Source organism: Trichechus manatus, unplaced genomic scaffold (genome assembly GCF_000243295.1).
Source record: "Trichechus manatus latirostris isolate Lorelei unplaced genomic scaffold, TriManLat1.0 scaffold00028, whole genome shotgun sequence".
NCBI lineage: Eukaryota > Metazoa > Chordata > Mammalia > Sirenia > Trichechidae > Trichechus > Trichechus manatus.
The window spans coordinates 21,926,605-21,951,933 of NW_004443964.1; the positions used below are offsets into that span (position 1 = coordinate 21,926,605).

General features: G+C 49.0%; 1 protein-coding gene across 1 annotated transcript; it reads right to left on the reverse strand.

Moving 5' to 3' along the window:
* Positions 1-200: 200 nt before the first annotated feature.
* DBF4B (DBF4B-CDC7 kinase regulatory subunit) lies at positions 201-23,761 on the reverse strand. Its single transcript, XM_012554932.1, is given in 16 exon segments — positions 201-362; positions 4,407-4,447; positions 4,450-4,462; positions 5,591-5,858; positions 5,860-6,769; positions 7,655-7,781; positions 7,990-8,098; positions 10,377-10,493; positions 12,253-12,298; positions 13,814-13,850; positions 15,554-15,627; positions 16,744-16,831; positions 17,236-17,286; positions 18,174-18,359; positions 20,620-20,762; positions 23,716-23,761. Coding segments are annotated over 16 exon segments (2,406 nt in total). The 5' UTR covers positions 23,750-23,761.
* Between the last annotated feature and the right edge of the window lie 1,568 nt (positions 23,762-25,329).

Here is a 25,329-nt window from a genome sequence, read left to right on the forward strand (position 1 = left end):
TCCCCTAAGCAGGGGGTTCTCTGGAAGGCCACCACCAACCCCACAACTATGGCTGCCCCTTTGGTCCCTCCTGTCTGTCCCTTGTTTCTCCCGGGAGGCCAGCGGCCACTGTTTCTGCTGTCTGAATGCCACCTTTGGAGTTGCTCCTGCTGAGGGAGCTGTGAGGGAGTGTGGGCTCAGGTCCTACTGGATGCCCTCCCTCAGGAGCCGCCCCCCACACCAGGAGGCCTGGGCAGCTTCAGAACCGGGCTTACGGCCTCCTTCCTCTGCAGCTGTTTCTGCCCTTCAGCCAATTCTTCCTTCAATTTTTCCTGCACAAGGGCTAAGCTGGGCTGATGCAGGGCAAGACCCACTCCCAGCGACTGCAGGTAAGGGAGGGGATCAGCCACCCCTGGCCCTGGGGCCGCGCGGTGGGCAGCGTTTCCTGCCAATGGAGGCCGTCTAGGCCCAGTGCGCAGTCTTTGAGGCCTACAGCAGAGACCGGCGCCAATCAAGGGGGCAGGACTCAGGGCTCCAGGCAACCAGGCTGGGCTCCAACCTGGCTCCCCTACTTACCAGATGTGTGACCTCAAAAAAGTCTCCAGCCTCTCTAAGCCTCAGTTTCTTCATCTGTGAAATGGGGGTTAGAGAAGCCCTCCCTTACAGCTGCACTGTGAGAGATAAATGACTTGATGGGCAGAAAGTGCTTAGAGCAGTGCCTGGTGCTCAGAAGGGGCTCTCTCTCACGCTGTGTTCATTGTCAATGTTGCTTTTAAGGTGCTGAGGAGAAAACCAGTTCCCTGGCTGGCTCCAGGGCCTCAGGACCCTCTTCCAGTCATGGAGAGACTATACCCCAATGACATAATGTTGGGGGGTGGGTAGCAAGGGAAATGTCCACAACATCCGGGTCTGACGTTCATGCTACTTCCTTACAGGCCCCTACCCAGGGCTATCCTTTCTCAAAGGAGAGGACTGCTCTTCTCATCTGAATATTCCTCCAGGGAAACCTCATGCTCCTCCCTCTCCGGTGCCCCCAGTGGCGCCCCACTCCTGGCTCCGTTATCTCTGAAGCCCTGAGGCCTTGCTCCAGGGAGGAGCCAGGATCCCGGGCACATCCATCCTTTAAGGTTTGTGGTGCACAGGTGTTGTCCTGTCGTCAGGGGCCCAACATGCTATGGGAGGGTGCAGCACCCACACCACTGCCCATTCTCGCCCATGCAAGGGATCCTGTGGGAGCTTAGGACAGGGTGGGAGCCACGGGCCCCACTCTGGTGGATGAAGTCCCTTAGCGGCTTCATCCACCAATTCACACTGGACATGAGGATGCAGGTCACAGAGACATTACAAGGTAGGCGATTAGTGAAAATAAGCTGTTAGTGTCCAGGAGGGAGATCTTATAGGTGGGGAGATCTTATAGGTGGGGAGAGAGGGATAATTAATTCCTGTTTGTTGAGGTCTTACAACATGCCAAACCAAAACCAAGCCAAACCCATTGATGCAGAGTCGATTCCAACTCATAGTGATCCTATAGGGCAGAGTAGAATTACCCCATAGGGATTTTAAGGCTGTAATCTTTTTGTAAGCAGACTACCACATCTTTCTCTTGCAGAGCTGGACCTTTTGGTTAGCAGCCGAGTGCTTAACCATTGCACCACGAAGGCTCCTACAACATGCCAAACACATTACAACCAGTATGGGATTTCTTTCGAGATCCTAGCCCGAATAGCCTGGGCTGCCTGTTGGCCATTCCCCAGCAAGCCATACCTAGTGAGGTAGCAACTACTATCGCTTCCATTTTTCAGGGTCAGAAAACTGAGTTTCAGAGGTTTGCCGAAGGTCACAGCGCTAAGTGGCAGGCGCAGATTTGAACTCATGCCGTCTGTGTTTTGAGCCTGTGTGGCTCAAAAGCTCATGTCTTGAAGGCTTCCACTCCAGGGTTCCTGGAGAATATGGAACCTGTGCCTGGGAGAATGGGGCGTTCCAGGGACAGGAACATCAAGAACGAACACGTGGAGGCTGGATCGTGCATGTGGTTTAGAGACAAGTGGACTACCCTGGCTGCAACAGGGATCCGGTAGAAAGTGGCAGAGAGAATGAGGAGATGGGTGGGTGTGGGAAGGAGGCACATTCAGGAGGGAGAGAGCATAAGAGGACTTGAGACTGATTGGATTTGGCTCCAGGAGTGGCTTTAAGAGGTGGGAGTTGAAGAATGCGGGGAGAAAAAGAATGACGAAGTGGGAAGGGAGAGCCAGCATCTCAGGTTCAAGGAAGAATTCTTAGATATGTTGCATTTGTGTGGTAGCAGGATGGGGAGGGATACAAGAGATTCCTTGACGGTCGTATTTTATTATTGAACCCATTGCTGTTGTCGATTCCAACTCATAGCGACCTGATAGGACAAAATAGAAGTGCCCTATAGAGTTTTCAAGGAGTGGCTAGTGGATTCGAACTGCCAACCTTTTGATTAGCAACCAAACTTTTAACCACTGTGCCACCAGAGCTCTGATATTGGAAGGAAGGACCTTTGAAATCATCTCATCCAAAGCCCTCATTTCAAACTGAGGAGACTGAGCCCAGAGTAGTTAAGGGACTTGCCCAAAGTCACAATGTGAGTTGGGGTCGCGGCTCAATCTCCTGTCTTCCCACCCAGGGCGGGTCCCCCTGCTGCACCTGCCTCCAGAGACAGTAGGATTCAGATGGCAGTCAGGGGTGGAGCTACTATTTAGGTCACATCTTCAGAGAGGTGAAAGAAGAAATGGTGAGAAGAGGTGAGAACGAAGATCCCAAGACTGAGTCTTGGGGAAACAGGGTTTCGATTTCGACCCCAATTATACTGAATCAGAATCTAACAAGATCCCCAGGTGATTCTTACGTATGATAAATTTTGAGAACCTCTGCTCTACTAGTGGTTCTCAGAACTGGCCCCTAATCAGCAGCATTAGCATCGCCTGTGAACTTGTTAGAAATGCAAATTCTCAGCAGGGGTTCTAATCAGAATAAACCAGTTCGAAGCCCAGTGGGGAAAGCAGCTGGGGCTGGAGGGCTCTTCAGGGTCTGGAAGCTGATTCAGGGTAGAAACTTACAGCCTGTGCTGAATGACAGAACGAGAGGCAAAGAAGAGAAGGCTGGTGGGGAGGGGAGGAGGGAAGGAAAAGGAAAACAGGCTAATGTAAGGCTGCTGGGACCAAGGGAGCCAAGTTTCAAGATGTACCAGATGCTTCAGCCAGAAGGGAGGTGGGAAAGGAGAAAAGGAACCTGAACTTAGTAATTAGCAGGTTATCTGGTGACCTTGGAATGGACAATCCCAGTGGAGTCTTCAGGCAGCAGCCACCACGGAGGATCTGGAGGGGAAGACATGAAGGCAGTGGGTGTGGACTGCAGGAAGCAGCAGAGAACGGGAGGGAGCCTTCTTCAAGCTGCAGAATCAATGCAGTGTTTTCCAGGATGGAGTAGCATCGTGTTTTCGGGCAGAGGGAAGGAGAAGTGGAGAATCTGAGAGGAGAAAATTGACGAGGCTGGTAGGGGTGGGCTGAGAGCACAGGGATGGTGTGACTTGAGGAGGAAGGGCATTGCTTCCTTTGAAAGCGGAACAAAGAATAGGAGATGTTGAAGGGAAACTGACAGCAAGATGAGGCGGTGCTTAGACTGAGTCAAGGTCGTCTGCTGAGAGGGAGGGGAGTGGATATGGAGTGGGGACTTGAGGAAGGAAAGGAGATTTAAACAGTCCCCATGTCAAGGAGCCACTGAAGGGCCCCTAATTTATGCCAAGCAGCATCCACCTATACTGGGTCAGGTCTCAGGTGGTCTGGGTTCCCCTCTAACTTAAATCCACAGCCTGGAAGCTGGAATGGAAAAACAGCTGGGAGTGATGCAGCCTCAGGGTACAGCTGGCAGAGCTGTCCAAGATCAGAGTCATTGAGATGGAAGGGTCGTGACCAAGGCCTGGGAAGGAGAGGCCACATGTGAGGAGTATGTGGTTGGAAAGGGCAGGGCCAAGTGGTGACAAGGGGGCCGGAGCGGAGCTGATGTGGGTGGGCGGGCAAAAGAGACTCAGGGAAATGCGGAGATTGAGGGAGCACGGATGCCACCGTTGGACAGCTGGTGATGTTGCCAAGGATGACAGCAGTGTGGGTGGAAGGGGAAGATGTAAGGTGGTGGGGGCTCGTCCTAGGCAGAGGGCAATGAAGGCATTAGAACCTAGTGCAGCGGGCTCTGAATGAGCGGCACTCAAGGGCAGCAGAGAGGAGGTCTGAGAGAAGGGTAGGGGGCAACTTCTCATCACCCAGAGGGGCAGCGAATGGGGAAAGGCAATGAGTGGTCAAAAAGGAATAGGACGAACCCATCACGGCCCAGAAATAAGCCACAGTCTGGGCCCAGGGGAGTGCCCTTTGGGGCGAAGGATTTCCCTGGGAGTGGGCAGTGAGTACACCCTCTGCAGGTGAGGCCTCACTGGGCAGCAGAGCCAGTGTGTGACCTGAGGAGACTGAGAAGAGGGACAGACAATGTTCTGCCTTCCCTCAGTCCCAGGGCTCGCCGGCAGCAGGGTGGGGGCATTCACATATCCTCTCCAACTTTCATCTGGGCCTACTGTCCAGTTATTCTGCTGATATCTGCGGGACGCTCACCCCTGCCTTGGTCACTGGAGGGCAGGTCACAGACAAGACACACCCCATCTCTTTGCTGTTTATCATCGACAAGTTTATTTACATACCTGAACCAAGATTAATTGTTAAAATTTAACAGGAATGGCCTTAAAATGCCAAACATGACCTTAAGGAGGCTGTATATACAGTTGCTGTTTCCAAACTAACAACTCAGGTCCTCACCCGCAACTAGGCCCCGCTTTCTTCCTCCCAAATGAGACGCAGAACAGCACCAAGCTTCTGGTAGCTTCAACATTTAAAGAGACAAACACACAGCGGCAGAGAAGGGTGAGAAAAACCACAGTACACATTGTAAAAAAAAAAAGTGGCCGAAGAATAGATAGCAAAACTCATTTCTGTCTCCAGATTAATGGCTTGGCTGAAATAAATGGGGGGAGGTCCCTAGCGGGGGCGGGAGATGCACAACTTGGCAGGTGAGACGCTGACCCTGGAATAGCACAAGGTCGGGGTGGGCAGCCTAGGCTGAGACGGCAGAGAAGAGCCCAGAGGGGTCCCCAGAGGGGGCTCTGGCCACATCCTGGCTTGGGGCGGGCAGTGCTGGGCTCCACTAAGTGCATGGGGGCGGGAGCTCTGTAAGTGCTGCAGCCGGGCCCCTCCTCTGCTTCATATGTTCCTGAGGATCTGTACGTGTGCGTGGGGGGCTGGGGGAGGGGACACAAACACCGAGGACTTTAGAAAGCAGGAGACAGACACAAGCCTGTGGGAAAGGAGGCTGGGGGTGGGGTGGGGAACACCAGTGGCTACGCATTGCATTGACTCTCCAAAGAGGCAAGTGCCATGGAGGGCCGGGAAGCCAGGCCAGGGCTCCTGCTGCTCCATCCCTCCCTGTGGCCTGGGCAGCTGGCCATGGCTGGGCAGGCCCATCGTGGGGTGCTGTCTGGTCAGGAGTATGGCTGGAGGGAGGGGTAGAGGAGGAAGACCCCCAGCCTAACTCTCGTGGTACTAACCAAAGGCCTGCCCGCCTGTGGGCTCCACTGAGCGTGGCCACGGCAGCTGTCTACTTGGACCTCAAAGGGCAGGCCCGGGGCGCCTTCTGGCTCTTTGTGGGGGGTCCTGGGGCTCTGCTTCTGGTCAGCCTTGGCCAGGGGTGCAACAACAAGCAGAAGTGTATCTTGTGTGTGGCCATCAAGCCTGGAGCCCGTGTGGCCCAGGGGGACTCAGAGGAGCAGTTCTCTGCCAGCACTGGGCTGGGGCTGGTCCATGAAGATGTGGAAGATGGGAGCCAGGGAGGCAGGGGACATGGAGAGGCTGGGAGTTCCAGAACCATCGGGAGCAGTTGGCCCCCCGACTGGTGGGCAGATGGTGGGGGAGAGAGGTAGACTGGCTCCCTGTAGGCCCTTCTGGGGGCTGCGTGCAGGCAGATGTGTGTACGTGGGTAGACAGCAGGCCTGGAGCTGTGGGGCTGCTGGGGGGCTGGTCAGCCTGCTGGGAGACAGGGCCAGGAGCTACGTCCTCAGGATCCTCCAATCCTGGGGGCCACCCTCCCCCAGACCAGGGGGGCTGTGTGGCCCAGAACTCTGCTGACCTGTCTGTGGGCTGCCAGGGTGAGGGGTTTGGGAGAGAGAGGCAGGTCTGTGGGTAGCACAAGGGGAGGAGGGCAGCCTGGGTCCTGGGATCATGGCCTGGCAGGGGAAGGGAGGGGAGATGCCTGCCACTTATGGTCCTGGTACTGCAAGGTTTGGGGGCTCTTGGGACCGAGGGAGGGGCTTGTGGCCAGGAGCCCCCTGGCTGCTTCTCGGCATTGCCACTGGGGGACGAAACCTTCCGCTTGTGGCCAACAAGTGCCAAGTCTGGGCCAGAGGAGAGGTCCGCAAAACCAGAGCTGGTCAGGAGGCACCGGCAAGCAGGGTTCCTGGACTCCAGCATTCCTGGAGAGGCCCCAAAGGCATCGACTGACCCCTGCAGCTCCTGGTAGCTCGCTACTGGTCTAGGTACCTCACCAGTCCCCGCAGGTTCAGCTGATGACTTCATGCTGCCCACTGTCCCATCCTCCTCTGGGGCCCCTGGGGCCTGGTGGTCATCTTCTTTCCTCATCCTGGGAGAGGCCACCCTCGGGAGGGAGGGCTGGCTGTGGGGTGTAGTCTCAGGACAGAGAGGGTCACAATCAGAAGCCGAGGAGCCTGGCCTGTGGAGAGAGAAACACCAAGTGAACTGCAGGGCTCAACGCCAGCGAGGCAGCAAGTTGGGGTCCTCCCAGGCCAGGGCCGAGGGCTGGAGGATGGTGGGCATGCACGGGCCATCCCTTCTGAGTTTTGGTGTGCAGAGAGACAGCTGCCCACTTGGAGCCCTCAGAAAGGCCTGCCCTTTGGGTCTGACACTGCAGCAGCCTCCAGCGCTCTCTGTGCCTCTCTTGGCTCTGTGGCATGTGGTTGGGGCTGGTCAGAGGAACAGTTAGAGGCTGTTCCATTTAATGACTTCGCAGAGGAGGCCATGCCATTTGGCAGCTGGAGAAAGCAGCCCAGAGCCTGACTGCCCAAGCGGAGCCTAGAGGTGGCGGTTTTGGGTGAGAGGTAAAGCCACAGCCACAGCTGAGAGAGGGTCTTGCCTTCAGTGGGCAGCAGGGGGAAGCTGGGCTCAGAGGGCCCTGGAATTTCCACCTAACCCCCTGCAGCCCTTCTTTCTGGGGTAACTTCTAAGGCGGGAGAAAGACCTTGCTCTTCACTCCAATGTAGAGGGATGTAGGGCCCCCTCCCCAACCTTCTTGACAGCCAGACAGGCACATGATCAGGTGTATGGGCCCGGGAGCTGCACCTGCCGGCCTGCTCACCCTTCCTGCTGCGTTAAGTGCTGTGTGTAAGGAAGGGAGGGCTACTCTGGCCTGGGCCCAGCCCCAGTAAGCTGAAGCCACAAATGGAGGCCATCCCAAAACAAACAGGACAGAGGACAGTGAGAAAGAAAGATGAAGAAAAAATGACACAGCCTGGTCCCTGCTGCTGCCAACCTGAGGGTTCCTTCTCATGCAGAGATGGCAACAGGAGAGTGAAAACACATGTCCCACACCCGTGCAGCTCACCTGGGGAGGCTGGCCTGGAAGGGGATGTCTGCAAAGCTGTGGCTGAGCTGGGCGATGATGCGATCAACTTCTGCATACAGATGGGCTTCTAGGGCAAAGCCCCGGTGCTGGGCACTCTGGAGATGCTGACAGGGTGAGAGGGGCACAGAGCATTAGACAATGGTGGGACCCAGCAGACCTCCCCGCCCAGCCTCACCCACTGGAGGGCACGGCCATGCCAGGGTGGAGAGACTTGGCAGGAAAGGCTCAGGTGGCTGTCCCCTACCCTTGTCCTGGGTGGGCCAGGCTCTCAGAACAATCTGGAGAGAGGCTGCTTAGTGGGAAGGGGCTCACCACATGGAGCTCCTCAAAGGCCTCTTGGCAGCACTCACAGTACCCTTTCTTCCTCCTGGGGACAGTGCGGGCAGTTGTCCGTGGGCTTGGCTCTTGGTCCTTGGGTTCTCTGGGGAGGACACAGAGTTGGCGCAAGTGGTCACTCCTGGGGTCCTCAGAGGCTGGCAGGAGGAGCTGCCGTGCCAGGGCCTGGGGTCTTGACAGGAAGCCCCCAAGCCAAGGAGAGAAAGGACCAAGATGGCTAAGGGGGTCAGGCAGACACTTGTCCAAGGGTGCTAGGAGAGGCATGGAGGAAGGCAGGACTGCCCTGTGGGCACCCTGTCCTATCTCTGTCCTTTCCCCACCCACGCATCTCAAACTACAGGGGCGGGCAGGGGTGGCAGTGGCAGTGACAAGAATCCTTGTAAGAATTCCAACTCTTTGCTCATTCCCGAACTCATATTCATCTGACCTTCAAGAAGAAAAGGGAAAAGGTGTCAACGGCAGTGAGGGGACGGCACCGCCCTCACCTCCTCCACCTTGAATGTGCCCTCCCCCCTGGCATCATCTCGCCTTGGTTCAGTCTGTGACCGCCCCTCACGCTGACTCGTCCCTCACACAGCTGCCACCTTTCACCGAGGACTTTCCACCTGAATCTCAGCCCCATGTTTCTAGCAGCCTGCAGGGTATTGCAAAATCAACAAGCCCAGAACATTCCCTTTAAGGGTTTTCTAAGTTTGACTCAAAACCCAGAAAACACGCAGAAAAGCTGTAAATTCAACTACATACAATTTTTTAAAAAAGAATGCATGGCAAAAAATTCCATAAGTGAAGTTAAAAGACAAACCATAAACCAGTGGGGGGGTTTACAACTAATAACACAAAGGGTTAATTTCCCTAATATATGAAAGGCTCCACTCAATCAAATCAATAAGAAAGTGATCAATTGTTCAATATAAAAATGGGCAAAGGATATGAAGGAGGTTCAAAGAAAAAGAAATTTAAGTAAATCAAACATGAGAACATACTTAACCTCATCATAATAAGAAAAAACAAAAATTACAACTATACTGACATACAGTTTTTAATTTATCAGACTGGCAGAGCTCAGTAAGTCTGATAGCACCAAGTACCAAGTAAGGGGGTGAGGAAGCAGGCTAATACAGTGAGCCAAAGTGTAAACTGGTATCACCTCCATGAAGAGCAATTTGGCTGCATTTATCATTTTGACTATTTCCACCTTTAGGAATTTATTCCAGAAGTTAACTTAAACAATTACAAAATCACTCTTAACAACATTATTCACTGCAGCATTGTTTATAATCACAAAAGACCGGAAATAATCTAAACATCCCTCAGTAAGACACTGGCTGGACAGAGAATGGTAAATCCATATGATAGAATACTATGTACCCATAAAAAGGAATGAGAATGCTCTTTAGGTACAAATCAGAAATTAATCTAAGTTAAGTGGAAAAGGCAAGATGCAGCACAGTGAGTATTAGGGTACTCTTTACATCAAAAGAGGGAACAAAGGATATATGAGTATTTGTCTATATGTAAAATATCTCTGGAAACAGACGCAAGAACTGGAGGCTGGAAGCTGGGGCTGCCTCCTGATGCTCTCTGGTATCCCTTGCATCTCCTGGGAAAAGTATGAAGGGCACCTGGAACTTCATCTCAGTTTGTTCTCCACTCCCTCCTCTCCATCTACTGCTGGTAGAACCTACAGGCTCTCCTTGGCCCTAGGAACTCTCTGGCTGAGAGTGCTTGCCCTGCCCTATTCTCCTAGTCTGTGGACTAACGCTGTGGCCCAGAAGTTAGACAGGGTCTGAGAGGCATCTAGTCTACACCCTCAGCTGCATTACTTTTTCACTTTGGTCAAGGAACTTTTGAATTCCTAAACATCTCTGGAGAAGGAACATCAACAAGCCTATAAGCCCCCTTGGGCCACACAATGCAGCATGACCCCCCACCCCCCTCATTTCTTAGTTCCTTGTGATGTTTAGCCCAACAGGTCTCAAACTTTGCTGTGCATTGGAATTGTCTGAGGAGCTTGTGAGAATGCAGCTTTTGGGGCTCCATCATTAATTCATTCTGTAGGTGTGGGTAGAGTCCAGGAACTGGCATTTTTAACTGGATCCCAGGGGACTCTGACAGTGGTAGTCTATAGGTCCAACTTTGAGAAACTAGCTTACTGTCCTTCTAGACACTTAAATTCTTCAGCAGGGCTAGAGAAGACCAAATAAAATGGATGAACACATCCCTCTTCTCCAGGCTAACCTCCCAGAATAGACTTCGCCTCAGGAGCTAACACATGGCCATTCCCAAATCTGACCGCAGGCCCCCGATGGGGAGGACTTTGGCTTGTAACCAGCCCTTGGTGCTCAGGAACCAGAAAGACCCACCTGGTATGGTGCGAGCTTCCCGGGGTCGTCGGGGCCTCAAAGGGACTTGCGTCTTTGGGTCCCAGAAAAGAAATTTCAGGAAAGGATTTAAACTGATGGTGGAAAGGACGAAACTTCCTGAAACACAGAAAACTTCCACTTTGACTACAGTGGGGAAGGGAAAGGCTGAGAAAAAAGGGGCTAGCCCAACTCCCTATGATTCTAATCCTGGTAGCAAAGTGGGCCCTCACCTTTACATCTTTTAAGTTCTGAAACAAAACTCTCATCAGCCTTACTAGGCTAAACTAACACTTACGCTCTCCCTGGGGAGCACTGGTGTTGCACTGGTTAAGAGCTACAGTGAGCTACGGCTGCTAACCAGAAGGTGGGCAGTTCTAATCCACCATCTGCTCCTTGGAAACCCTATGGGGCAGGTCTACTTGTCCTATAGGGTCGCTATAAGTCAGATACAAATCGATGGCAATGGGTTTTATGCTCTCCCCGTCAGCTTTTCAAAGCCTGTTTACACTCACTGCCTCATTTGAATCTTTGATAACTGCTTTCTAAGATAAGTGGAACAAGTGGTGTTATCCTGTTTTACAGAAAAGGACATAGAGCCCAAAATGTGACTTGTCTCTTCGGTGATGGTGATATTACCTGTGCCTGCCGTGTGCAGTGCAGACGCTGAGGCACTGATGGTATCTCTCAGCCGCCGCATACAAGTCATGGCTACTTGTATTTAACTGGCTGTGAAAGGGCTGGCGGTTGAAGGACATGTGCCCCATCTGATTGGAAGTGAAGAAGGAAGCACCTCATTACCACCCCCGTGTTCTTTCCACTCACTCTTGGGCCACCAAAGCCAACTCTGTACTGTCTGCAGACACTGAGAAGGGACGTCAGGCCCATCTGAAAGGTGAGCAGGCATGCCAGGTTCCCAGGTCTGGGTCTTCACCTGCCCTGCCCCAGGCTGAAGAACATGGAGAATTCTGGCCCCAGTAGTCTCTGGTGGGTACATATGGACTTTTTTTTTTTTTTTAAATTGTGCTTTAGGTGAAAGTTTACAGAGAAAATTAGCATACTTTTCTTCTTTGTTGTTAACTCTTTATTTTGAGATAATTATAGATAGAGATGGACTTTTGACCTACTTACTACTTACTGAAGATTCAGTCACAACCCAGGTAGGCAACAGCTCATCAAGTTAACATAATCAATGTGACCCTCCTGCTCTAGGTAAGATGGGACCATAATGGTGGACAGAGGGCACAGTGGAGAAGGTACCAGGCAGGTCAGTGAGGATACCTGAGCTGCAATTCATTGGCAAGGTGGCTGTGTACAAGTCCCTTGATTTCTCTGACTTCAGTTCTCCCTACAAGAGGGTGCAGTCTCTCCTCAGTCTGCTTTTCTCCCAGGGCCATCCTGAGATGACATGGGTCAGATAGAGGCTTTGCAAAACAGAAAGTCTCCATGCAGTACAAGGGAATCCCTGAGACCACCCAAAATATCCTAATTTCAGCCAAGATACCTTTGACTGTCCTAGCACTGTGACTGGGCCAGTAACAACTTCACATGAGATGTCAGCATGCACCCGGGGAAATGAGGAGCCTGGATGGACATGAAGAACTCGCCACAGCATAGTGTTTAAAGGAAGGAATTCACACATGAAATCATTAGCTTCTGACTCATCTCCACTGGGAGCATCAACTGTGCAATGCCACCCTCAGAGGCTCCTCCTGCTCTGGAGGGACTTCTCCATGAGAGCAGGAGAGTAGTTTCTGGGGCAGGGGAAGGTGCAGGGCTGAGGGGCGCCATGTCCCATATCAGCTCAGAGCTCCTGAACACCTCTCCTTCTCCGTGCAGGCCTGGTGGGGAGAGGAGAGAGAGAGGAGGTCCCACTCACCTGCTCTCATCTTCGATTTTGAGGAATGGTGCCTTTAGTCTGGCCACTGGAAGAGGAGAATGTACACATTAGCTACCTGTCTGCCCCAGTGTAGGGCCTGCACTACACACACAGGAAACGCTCAGAGGTGAGGCTCTGCCAAAGCCTAAGAGCCTCTCAAGCGCTGGAAAACACACCGCCCCAAGCTGTGCCTTTCCATTTGGCAGAGGTGAGGCACCCACTCCCATCTTCTGTAGCCCTAACCCCTGGGGACAAAAAAAATTCCACTATTGGGAAGCAGGCTGCAGGGGGCCTGGGGCCCTAGGCGTGCCCTCCCTCAGCAGGTCACAGGACCCTCCTATGTGTAGCTTCTGGAGGCTGTCAACGGGCCAAGGATACCACCAGTTGTAGAAGCCTGGCTGGGGAGGAGAAACCCGACTCTTGTTTCCTGCTAAAAGGCTGGGATAGTCAGCGCCACAAAGCCCCAGGTCCTTCCTAGATCTTTGCTCCTGGTGTCTCAGAATCCTAAGGACCCCGAGAACACTCCTCAGGCAGAATTCTCCATGAGGGTCCTGGGTTTTTTGAGGGAGAGCAGAGAGCAAGAGGACTAAAGAGGTTTAGTGATCCCAGTAGTAGGATGGGAGAAAAATATCAGAAGTGCAATCTGGTTCCTGAAAAAACAGGGCAAAGGAGTGCTGGAAAGGCAAATCTGAAGTCAGTAAATTAAGAGAGTCACCCCTTACTGGCAGTTATTTGCATAGATTACAAGATATTTTAGACATTAAGAACCACTTCTATCTCTCCCCGGTGACCAGGGGGTCCTGTGAAAGGGGCGACCAAGGCAGGCTGGGAGCCCAGCAGACCTGACAGCCACCAAACCCCCAGAGAGGCTGGTGGCTCTTGGCTCCCAGTTCCACTTGAGGCTGCCACCACTGCCCAAGCAAAAAGCAGCCTTTTCTCCTTGAGCGGCAGCAGCTCCCATTAATTACTTTTTTTTGGGCGATTTCTTGTCTTTCTAATTAACTGAGACAGTGATTAAAATCAATTCCTCCACAGACTTCCTTGCATTTCGAGCATGAAAGAGGTGCCAAGTGACTTTTCTTAGATCCTGCTTGTGCATGAGTAAATGCCACTTAAAGAGCATCTTTGGGAGAAACATCCAGAGGGAGAAACTCTTCTGCTGTCCAAGAGGAGCCGGTGAGATGGAGCCTGTCAATCTGCCTATTTGTCAGTTTCAGGGAGTTTGGCATTTCTGAAAACGGTAGGCAGCTGTCAAATTGCCCACCCCAAACTGTTCCTGAATCAGAAGGAAAAGGATGCTTAACTTCAATTGACGCCCAAGAACAGCCAGAGGACGCGAGCGCCAAAGCGACCACAGGGGGCCTTGGCTCTAAAACAGCCCTGGCCCAGCTCTGACATAACCTCTCCCGCCCTAGAAACCTGGGCCCAGCCCCTGGGAACACCAGGGAGCAACACAACCTGGACTCACTTCCTGCCACAGAGAAGTGAGCAGATGCTGCCACAGAGGGAAGTGTTTCGAGGGAGGGATTGCAATTAGATGAGGAGAAGCTACCACACTGACCTTTCCGCATTCTTGACTCTGCTGCTGGACATGTTCCCTAAATGGAAAGGGAAAACAGGTTAAGGACGTGAGGGAGCCACGGGGGTCGAGGAGTGGGGCCTGGGAAGGCCGAGGAGCTGCGAGTCTGTCCCACTTTGCCTCCCGCTGCTGGGAGGCCTGCAGAACTGATTCTTAGGCCTAAACTGGAACAGACCTGAGCCCACTGGCTCTCCCCGCCTTCCCAGGGATGTGTTGAATGGTGAGCATTCAGGACCTGGCCTGGCCTTCTGTGTGTGAATCTCAATGGCAGCTGACTCTGTGGAGGGAACGCAGTATGGTGCAAACAGCAAGAGCTTGGGAGTCCATAGGCCGGGTGGGCACTGGATGTGTGGAGTATCCACTTATCTCATAGGATGTCACATATATTAATGGAGCATGTGGAAGACTAAGGCCAAGCAGCAGGGCAGGTGATCGCTAATGGTAGCTTTTGTTCTCTTGGCACTCCTCCAGGTCAGCCTAAAGGACAAAAGTGGAGACGAGGCCCATCTGCTTTCCTGTGCCCTACCTTTAATAGCCTGACCCTGTTGGTCAAAACCAACATGTAAGCTAAAGACAAGCAAAGCTGATGTTAAAAACTCAATGAAACAAAATTAAAAGTCAGTTAAATGGTGGTAGTGGTGGTGGGGAGACCAGAAATCCGGTGGATCCATGACTGCCTGTGCCTGTGGCCCCCCCCCAAGGAGGTCCCAGATTCTCCTCCAGGGCAAACCCCACCCAAAGAAGCCTCCCACATCCCTCATGGATCAGCAGATTACATCCAGAACTCATTCCAAAAGACTCCCAAGTATTTCCAAAACAGATTGCCAAGTAGAAAAAGCAAACTGAAAATCCTGTGCATTTACACAAAAGGGAGGGACTTTATGACCTGTTTGCCTGTAAATGCATGCAGTCCTGGAAAGATAGCTGAGAAATCGTTCACTCTTTATCTCAGAGACGGCGCTCAGTGGTTGGGGACCAGAAGTTGGGGGGTGAGGGGAGAAAGGCTTTTGTACCTTTTGAATTTGAACAATGCAATCTATTTAGCAGCAATAGCAAAACCCCCAAGGCTCCTAGACCAGAAGTTTTAGAGAGAGAGAAGTGTCGGGAGGCTGAGCACTCCACCTGGTTTGGATGTGGTTTGCTACTACTACTCGTCCTGCTCCTGGCTACCAGGCCCTGGGTGGATCTGCAGGGCTTAATCCTTCTGCAGATTCAGGTCTGGGTAAGACACCCTGGCTTTAAATCAGCCCAGGCTCCCTTGATGTGGTACACATTTCTCATCCCAGCAAAGAAGGAAAAGCCAGATGAGAATTTGGAAGATGGTAGATACCTGAACCACAACACCCCTCCTCACCCCGACCATGCAATCTGCAGGCTCATCCCCAGGCCAAGAATGGTCCCCAAAAGGGCAGCCTGGCCAGCAGGCCACGAATGTTTATGGGTTCTATCTAGGCCAGGGCTACCCACAGGCAATGCATAGCCCAGGCCACAGTGAATGCCTTGGCGGGATGAGTGGACCACAGGTTTCCAGGTAGCACAGGGAAGAGAAGAACGGGCAACACAAGGCTGTGGATGGTAAGGATGAGGTAACTGAGAAGCTGCCCTCCTCGTACTTTTTTCGGGATGGCCAGGAAGAGGTGGATCGCGGGATTTATCAAAGTTGTCACAGACTTCACTGTTTGAGAACCATTTGTCTCCCTTTGGTTCAGCAGGATGACCTACCTCTGGCGTCTTTGGCTCTTGTTTCCTCACATATAAAGCACCAAGAGACAGCTGCTGCACATGCATCATCATTTCTGTGGAGAACACAGAGCGCTGTGGCCAAAGGCTTCCACTCCTCATTCACCCAGCACAGCTTCCGCTTGGGGTGCAAGGACTGAACTCCCTCAGCCTAACCCACTGGATCACATCAGCCTTGCCTGCCACCTTCTGGTTCCACATCACCTCTGCACCTTCTGACAACAGAGGAAAGAACTGGGTCTTCTATCCCTGGAACAGCACCTAAGTTGGCTTCATGCTTTTTTGTGGCATACAAAACAACTCATATCTGAACAGGAGGTGCCTTCTGGGTCACAACGGAGCTGCTTCAGTAGAGACCAAGCCATATAAGGTACTCAGATGTATCCTTAGCTTCTCTAACACACAGGAAGGCAGGAAATTAGATCAGGTTAGAAATGGCTAATTTTCTAGCAAGATGGGGGCCCTCACCCTAGACCAGGAACTTCCTTGTACAGCCCCACCTCCCTGCCCTCTGCAAACCTCACTACTAATGGGTGGGATGGCACACCTGTCAGCACCTGTCCCATCTAGACCAGCCTCCCCCAATGGATCAGAGAAAACCCCAGACTCAGAATGGAGCTGGGTACTGGGGCCAGTCATTGCCAGGCGATTCAGGATAGCTCTTCTAGTATAAATTTATTACAACCCACAAACAGGTCACTATACTGTGAGGCAACCCTAAGGAAAAGAAAGAACATGAAATTCGGGGTCAAGCCAAGCTGGGTTGGAATGTGGGTCACACCACTCACTCCTGGCTAGACCATGGATAATTTATGTAATCCCTCTGAGGCTCAATTTCCTCACCTGTACAATGGGGACAGGACTGCAGTAAGGACTGAGTGAGGTAACTCCTAGCAAAGAGTAAGGACCCAGTTAAGTGGTCACAGATATTAGGATTATCTCCTTATTTGTAAAATGGGATCATTACACTGGCTTGAGAAGAGTGGTTGTGCGGTTAAAAGAAACAACACGTTCCAGGTGCTGGCGACGTCTGATGTTCACGCTTTCCCCCACACCCTCCCACCTTTGTGGACCAGCTTGTTAACTGAGCACTTCTGGCTCCCAGCTACCAGAAGCCTTCCCAAAGTCACCAGCTCTCCCTGCCCCCCAGGAGACCAGGGTAGAAACAGTACCATCAACATGCAGAATCCTCACTCCCCAGGAGCGGGCGTTGGCCAGGAGGCTGCTGCTGCCCCCACTGCCTCCTCCACTGCTGCTCCCCTGGAATGATGAAGCAGGGTCAGGCAGGGGCATGAGACTCCCCAAGGCCTGAGCACCACAGGAATAGCTACTTGTAAAAGATGTACAAAGTCTGCCTTGTATGCAGAGCAGACATTAACCCAGAGCATCACGCCAAAGTTCTCTCATAGGCTCTGGAGTCAGAAAGATCAAGAAGTCAAATGCTGGCTCCACCACTTACTCACTGGGTGACTCTGGACACGTTACTTAACCTCTCTGAGAATCCACTTCCTCATCTACAGGAAGGGAATAATACTACACACCTCAACAGTGTGTGCAATTCATGTTAGTAGTTCAGAAGAACCTCAGAGGAAAAGCTACATCCCTCCCTATGCAGTAGGTAGGAGAGTGCGATGTCCGCCCCCATGCCGTCTCCCCGACCTCACCTGGTTTCTGATGGCCTTCTGCAGTAGCTCCTTCCCTCTGCTCATAGGCACCTGACAGGAAGAAAAGAGCCATGAGGTATGTTGCATAGACCTGTGCACAAATAGCTGTATACACATGTGCTGGCGAGGACATCTTGGGATCATGTCCCTCAGATAGCTGTGAGCAGTGACAGCTGAGGAGTGGCAGAAATGAGAGCCTAGAGAACCTTTAGGAGGTAAAGGTGAAGTCACACACAAGTTTACGTCATCCATAAGTAGCTGCAGCCTGGGAAGCCTGGACCCTGGTGGAGAAAGGCATTCTGAATTCATCCAAGGTTGAGTTGCTACAAATGTTCTAAGCCCTCTTGTTAAGAATCCTTATGGTCTCTGGTGGACAATGCACAGCAAATGTTTCATTTTAGAAAAGATTTTCTTTGCTCCTTGGAAGTGCTGCCCCTCATCACAATCCCAACGGTGTAGCTTTATGGACATTTTAATATTTGCCAAAGTAAAGTAAAAATAGAATGTCAACTTAAGGAAAAAGTTACAGTACATTCTAAGTCAAAGACATCACATGTGCACTGTACAAACTATTGGCCCTTCAAATGGGAGAGCAAGGGAGAATGGAATCACTGCCTCCTCGAGGTCCTCCTGCTCAAGCCTAGGCCAACTTCAGCAAGTCTCCTCTGGGCTACAGAGGACTCTCCTATTATTTTTGAACCTCTGACTCTGAAGTTCCATAAAAACTGAACATATATCATAGACAGGATAACATGAGGATAGCATGTTGCTGAGTTATTTAGGTCCAGAGCTATGATAAAATATTTTCAGTACCTGATTCAAATGAGAGTTTAAATTAAACCACATTAAGGTAAAATCAGATACTGCCTAAAAGGGCTCAACAAGGCCTACTTCTTTTGTTTACAGAATACAGTTTTCCAACCCCACTAGGTTCTTACCGAGTCTACAGGTTTTTGCGAGGGTGTGGCATGGCTGCCTTTGGGATCAGCTGAGGTTGGTATTTCCACTCTGACCTCCCTGGGGCTGGGACAGCCTCTGTGGCTTGTCCCACTGCTCTCTGCTTTCGCCTCCCTGCGGCTGGACACGATGTAACTCACTTCTTTGCTCAGAAAACCCTCAATTACCTGAAACCAGATCACAAAGGTGGCTGAAAACCAAAAGGCAGATGTAGGATTGTCAATATTAAGAGGCTGGGGAAGGAAATCTTGGCTGCCAGAGGCTCTAGAATCAATGTCTTTAAATAGACCAAATGCAGCAGTGTACCGAGCCTCTAAGAAAACATCAACCTGAAATGTAAGAGGAAAAATACAGGTTTTTGTCTCCAGGACTGCTGCTCCTGATCCAACAACAGAAGGCCATGGGCTTTGAGGTGTCTGATCAGTTTTCATTTAAATAGAACAAAAGTACACTGAATAGGCTGCACAGGATTAAGGGTTGTGTGGCTAAACTACCATTTTTCTGTGTTAGATACACTGGGTCATTTGGACACTACATTTGTCATCTTGACCAAGCTACAAAAAGGAGCCTATAAAATGAAACAGAAGAGGGTTTTGGCCACCACAGTACTCAGCTGTCTAGGCATCTGCTCATCCTACAAAACTATAAGCCCCTCACATGCACTGAGAGGGTCTGACCCATCTTTACATCCCAAGAACCAGCAGGGTGCCTGAAACATGACACTTACCTCATGTTTGTGGAAAGAAGAGATGGAAATAAGCAGTGGTGAGCTGGTAAACGATTAACAATCGACTCTCGGGGGAAAAAAATACCTGCTTTGTAGCATTTGCCAATTTCTGGGGGTAAATACTTGTACTATTACTGATTTCAAGCTACCAATATAACATTGCCCAACGTAGAGCTGGAAGAGATGCTAACAATTGGCTTTTGTGAGCCAGTACTGGCCAGCTTCAGCACACCATTGAAAATAACGATGGATGATGTCTCAGAAGCGTGACTGGATGAGAAACCTGAACCTTAGGTTGAAAAAAAATCCTTAAAGTTAATGGCTCCAAGGAGCACATCTACCTTCTTTAATAAGGCAAAAACAAATGCTAGAGGGTAGGATGGGGACAGTTGTTATCTTACGTAAATGTGGTAGATAAACATGTTTAACAGCCAGAAATTCTTCTCATCCCTGTATACCCATTGCTTTACAATAAAACTTTGCTACTTTTCCCATCAAGAAGTAGAGCCTAATTTTTCCATCCCTTTAAATCTGACTTGCTTCATATGTGCGGGTTCTAGAGCCTAGGCCTCAAGAGGCCTTCCAGCTTCCCCCTTCACCTTCTGGGAAGGCTGTCCTGAAACTACTATGTAAGTCAGCTGGCCTAGCTTACTGAAGGATGAGAGGCCACAGGGCAGAAAACCAAGGTGGCCTGGCTGACAGCCAGTACCAACTGCCAGTGAGGCCATCTTTGTTCTTCCAGCCCAGCTGACCCTCTAGCTGAATGCAGCTGCATGAGTGAGCCCTGTGGAAACCAGCAGAGAAACTGCCCAGCCAACCCAGGGAATAGTGAAAAATAGTAAATAGTTGTTTAAAGCCTATGTTCTGGCGTGTTTTTTTTTTTTTAAACAAAGTAAAGGCTAAATGACAGAATAGACTGAAAGTTCAAACCATAATTATGGGCCAGTTAGGCATATAATCCTCATTCTCCCCATCCCCTCAGCTGAGTTTTGTTAGTTTGACAGCAAAAAGCCTCTGCATTTCAAGCCTATTCATGCAGTTTCCCCAGTTACCAGACTCTTTTGAGCCAAGCACTCTCATACTGTTTTTTAAACACAAGTAATGTCCACATCCACCCCCTACTAAACGTGCCATATGGTACGGTATATGCTTTAAAAATAGTTTTAATGGATTGAAATAAAGCAAATGCTTTTTACCCAAAGCTGTTCACCACAGTGTTATTTATAAAAGCTAAAATGAGAAATAGTTTAAATGTCCATAGGGCAACAGTTAAGTAATGATTCACTCAAAAGAAAAGAATATTATATTCCTATTACAAAGAATGCATGTGAGGGCTAATGATAGGAAAGTGCTAATACTTCAAGGTTATGTGCAAAAAGGCAACAATCAAAAATGTACTCACAATCATAGCAACATAGAAAATAAGCATTTTGAAAAAAGATAGAATAGAGACAAAGAAGATTAGTGGTTGCCCAGGGCTGGGAAGAATGTGGGGAAAAGAGGAGCGACTGCTAGTGGGTATAGGGTTTCTTTTTGGGGTGATAAAAACGTTCTTAAATTGATTGATTTATACTTAAAATTACTTTGGAAAACAGTGATACCACTGAAAATACCTGGAAATCAGATATAATCCTTCTGCAGCTCCTGCCCTATGACCCACAGAGGCCCATGGTATCATAGGAGAGCAGCAGGTTACATACCCCACCCAGCTGCTGGATGGCCCCGGTCAAAAACTGGAGATTCTTGCCAGCAGGCAGATCCAAGTAAAAGGACTTTCCAGAAAAGGGCTGCCTCCCAGCACCTGGTGAGCTCTTCTGGCATTTTTCCAGCCAACTGGACACTCCTAGCTGAGCCCCTAGAAAACAACAATAAAGAGGAGGAAAGTAAGAAGCTTGAGGTAAGAGGGAACACTGCAGGTCAAACAGCCCTCACTGACAGCCTCTGCAGGGCAGGCCCTGGGCACACAAAGATGACTGTGAGACTAGTGTCCTACCCTCACTTGCTCAGATGTGGAGAAACTGGAGCCCTCACACATTGCCAGGGGGGATATAAAATGGTGTAGTCATTTTGGAAAACAGTTCGGCAGTGCCTCAGAAGATTAAACAGAGAGTTATCACATGACCCATATCTAGCTTTCATGTGGATACATGAAAACATATACCCATATAAAAACTTGTACACAAATGTTCACAGCAGTTTTGTTTATTCATAATAGCCAAAAAGTGGAAAAAACTCAAATGTCCATCAACTGATGAATGATTAACCAAAATGTGGTATATCCAGACAATGGAAGGTTATTCAGCAACAAAAAGGAATGCGGTACTGACACATGCTACAATGTGGATGAACTGTGAAAACATTATGTAAGTGAAAGAAACCAGTCACATATTGTATGACTCCATATTGTATGATTCCATTTATGTGACATGTCCAGAACTGATGAAAGACATACATCTTTGGTGTCAGAAATCAAGTCTCAAAAAGGAGAAATAAAATAAAACTAAGTCCACATTGAGAAACAAAGTGAATATGAAAAACATCAAGGACAAAGAGATGATACTAAACCAGAGAAAAAAAAAAGAACCTACCAAGCATTAACTATAATGGAACAGCTGTTAGCCCTCATAGACATTTCAACAGCAACAATGGAAGCCAGAAACCAGCGATAATGGCGCTGAGAGAAGATAAATGTCAACTTAGAATTTTATATGCAACTAAACTATTATTCAAGAATGAGGGTAAACTAAAGACATTTTTCAAAAAAACAAAACCCCAGACAGTTTATCACCAACAGATTCTCACTAAAGGACTCTAAAAGATGTACTTCAGAAAGAAAAAACTGAACCCAGAAGGAAGGACTAAAATGTCAAAAAAAATTGGTAAAAATACATATAAACCTAAATAATAAGCGACTGTACAAAACAATAATAATGATGACTAGTTTGGATGTAAAAAAACAGATAATAATAATAATACTGTTGCTAAACAGCAAAAATACGTTAGGTGGGGGGAGGAACGGTTCAGAAATAGAACAGTTCAGGCTCTTGTAATTGTAATGTTCAGGAGGAGGTAGAAATATTTACAGCATCAGGCTTTGCCATGGCACACTGAAAGCTAAAAGAAGATGGAACATGTCTTCAAAATTCTGAGGGAAAACAATTTCCAACCTAGAATTCTTTACCTAGCCAAACTATCACTCAAATGTAAGCCAGAATAAAGAATTGTCAGATCTGCAAAGTCTCCAAAAATTACTTCTCATATACCTTTCTCAGGAAGCTATACTGGAGGATGTACTCTTTCAAAGAGGAAGTAAGCCAAGAGACAGGAGAATATGGAATTGAGAATACAGGCGATCCAACATAGGAACGAAGCAAAGGGAATTTCACTGAATGATGAAGGGAGATACTAGGATGAAATCTAGGCAACCGGCCTAGCGCATATCTAAACCAGACTACAGTGCTAAGACAAATGGTCCCAGAACGTACGTCTCCAAGACAAAGAAGAAAATCATAGATTTTCTGATGAGCTTGAAAGTATTGACAGGTTTGTTATTTCTGGTAAAGGCTGTGGTGATTCATACATAGAAAACAAATCAAATTTCCTAGTTTACTATATGGCTCAGCTGTGAGCAGCCTTTACATAATCATAATAAAGTAAACACAAAAATCATCTAGACAAAAATATACTGAGAGGATGGAAATATGTGTTTGTGTGTGCGTGTGGTGAAAGGGACAGAGGTGACAAAAAAAAAAAAATTATCTTCCATAGCAGAAAGTCAATAGATAAAATTAAAAATGGAAAACAACAGTAACAAAAAGCAGTATGAACACGCTGTTTGGAAATAAGAATACAAGTACTAAAATGAACAGCTAAAAAAAGCTGTAAACAGTCACACCCTAGAGAATGGGAATCATGGAGTATGAAAGGAAGAGCAGAAGAATGTTTTGTTTTGTGACAGACCCTGGTATTTTAAACAATGTAAGCATAAAACTGCAATAAAAACGAAAATAAAAACCCTCCAAAATCCAGACAGAGTTATATTATAGTGAATTTTAAGAACAGAGAGAATAATCTAAATTTTTCTAAAGAGAAAAAGCAGGTCACTTACAAAGGCACAAGAATCAGATTAACATCATTTCTCAACAGTGTCTATGTAAGAAGAAAATATTGTAATTTTCCAATATGTTGAAGGAAAAAAAACTGACTCAAGAATTTTAATGCAGCAGTGAAATAAAGATATTCTCAGGCATGCAAGCGTCAGAAGTTTATCACACAGAGTCCTCTTTTGAAAACAGTCTTGGAGAAAGTTCTCCTGCAAAAAGAGAAACAGATAAAGAAGAAAGCAACAAGACGTGGGAAGGATGTAACTTAGGGAAGGGTATTACTGTCTAAAAGGCAACAATAACAAAACCCCTTACCTGTAACAATCAGAACTAAAACTGGATGATACTAAAAGAAGAGGAAGTACCACTATGTGCTATAATACTTATCTAATTAGATGAGAGTGTATAAGTTTATCAATAAACTTAAGAAATTTATGGTGAAAATAACAATGAACATGAGTTTCAATAAATTATTATATCCTGACTCTCCATCTGCCTACTTTGTCCATAATACCAGACTGAAACCTCTCGTTTGACCTTTAACATGAATTCCTATATGATCCCCTCCCCTATAAAACTACTAAGGAATTTGACAACCCAAATAGGGCTAAAATTTCTCTTTCTTATCCTCCCGAGACCCTAGGGCAGGAGTAGCACATTTGACCTCGCATCCCTAGTTTTAATGTTACCTACCTAGGTCCGGAACCCGGTGCCTAGCCTCAGCCATGGAACTCTCCTGCTCGAGGAAACAGTCGCCTGAGAAAGGAGGAAAAAGCTCAACTACCTTCTCTAGCCTTCGACCTTTCACGGCTCCCACCCCCCAAAACCCGCACAAAGCCGAGATTCCCAATTCGGGTTCCAAGGAGAGCAAGACTCAACTCCAGCCCAACCCACTCAACTCCCGCGTCTCCTTCCATGCGCATGTCCCTCAGTCCCACCGCCCCGTTTCACACTCTGTTCCCTCAACTCATGCCTTGGCCACCCCTTGTATATCTTTTCAATTCCCGTTCCTTCTAGTTCCTTCGCTCCCTTTAGACCTCTGCCCCTCAACTTTCGAGACCTGCTAAATCACCTCAATTCCTGTGACCCCCTTTACGTCTCTTATACCCTCCTCAGCTTCTGCACTTAACCGTTTCTCAATTTCTATGCCCACTTTCTAATCCCTTACCCTCTCTTCAACTCTTCTGACCCCTTCCGCCTTCCTTCTTACACCTTTCTCCCCTTCCCGGCATCCGTACCCATTCCTAGCTCCCTCCTCAAACTCTTGCCTCCTTCTCGGCTTTCGGAGTCCTTCTTCAAGCCCGGCGTATTGCATCCGCTGGCTCCATGAGCTGTTTCAGACTCCCGAATGCCAGCTATCCCTCTGCAACGACAGCATCATTCTCTAGGTGCCCTTGGCCGCGGCTTCAGTTTAAATTTCCTGCTAGCCCCACCCCTAAAACACTAATAGCTGCGAGATCTGCCCTACGGTGGCCTTGGGAGGACAATTCACAATCCCACCTTTTCCCCGCCTCCGTTATTGTCAGCCCGTTTTCTCCAGCTGGCGCCCGCGCTTGCGTTTTTTTTGGCTGGCGATGCTCTGCGCATTAATGGCCACGAAGCCGGGGAATTAGTGGAAGTGTCTTAATGATTCATTACCCTGAGCTGGGTTTAATTTCCTAGGAGTTAGAATAATAAAATAAACCTAACAATTATAGAGCGTTTACAGTTTACGTGTGAAGATTTCACGTACGTATCATTTCATCTTCACATCTTTGTCCCCTTCCCTTTTCTCCACTCACCTAACAAAAAACTAAAGAGTGTCTTCATTCCTCGCCTCCCATCTTTTCTTCAACCCACTGTAATTAGACTGATCCTCACCCCTCCACTAAAACTTTTCTTGTCCAGGTCAATAGTGACTTCTCCATTGCCAAATCCTATGGCCACTTTGTTACCCTTATGGTATCCGACTTCTATAACACTGACACAGTCAAAGTTATGAAATACTTTCTTCTTTTGGTTTCCATTACCCAGCACTGTCCTGGTTTTCACCTTGCCTCAGTGGCTCCTCCTCAGTCTCCTTTGCTGGATCCAACACTACTGCTCCAATGTTGGCATATTCCCAACACTTAGACCTTGGCGCTCTTCTCTTCCCTGTTGGCACTCTCTCTAGGAGACCTCATCCAGCTCCAAGGCATTAAAATTCAGCTGTACACTAATGCCTGCAAAATTTCTGTCTCTAGCTCTGACCTCTCCCCGGAGCTCCAGACTAGAGATCTACTATGTCCAGTGCCTACTGAACATTTCCATTTGGAAGTCTAATAGGCA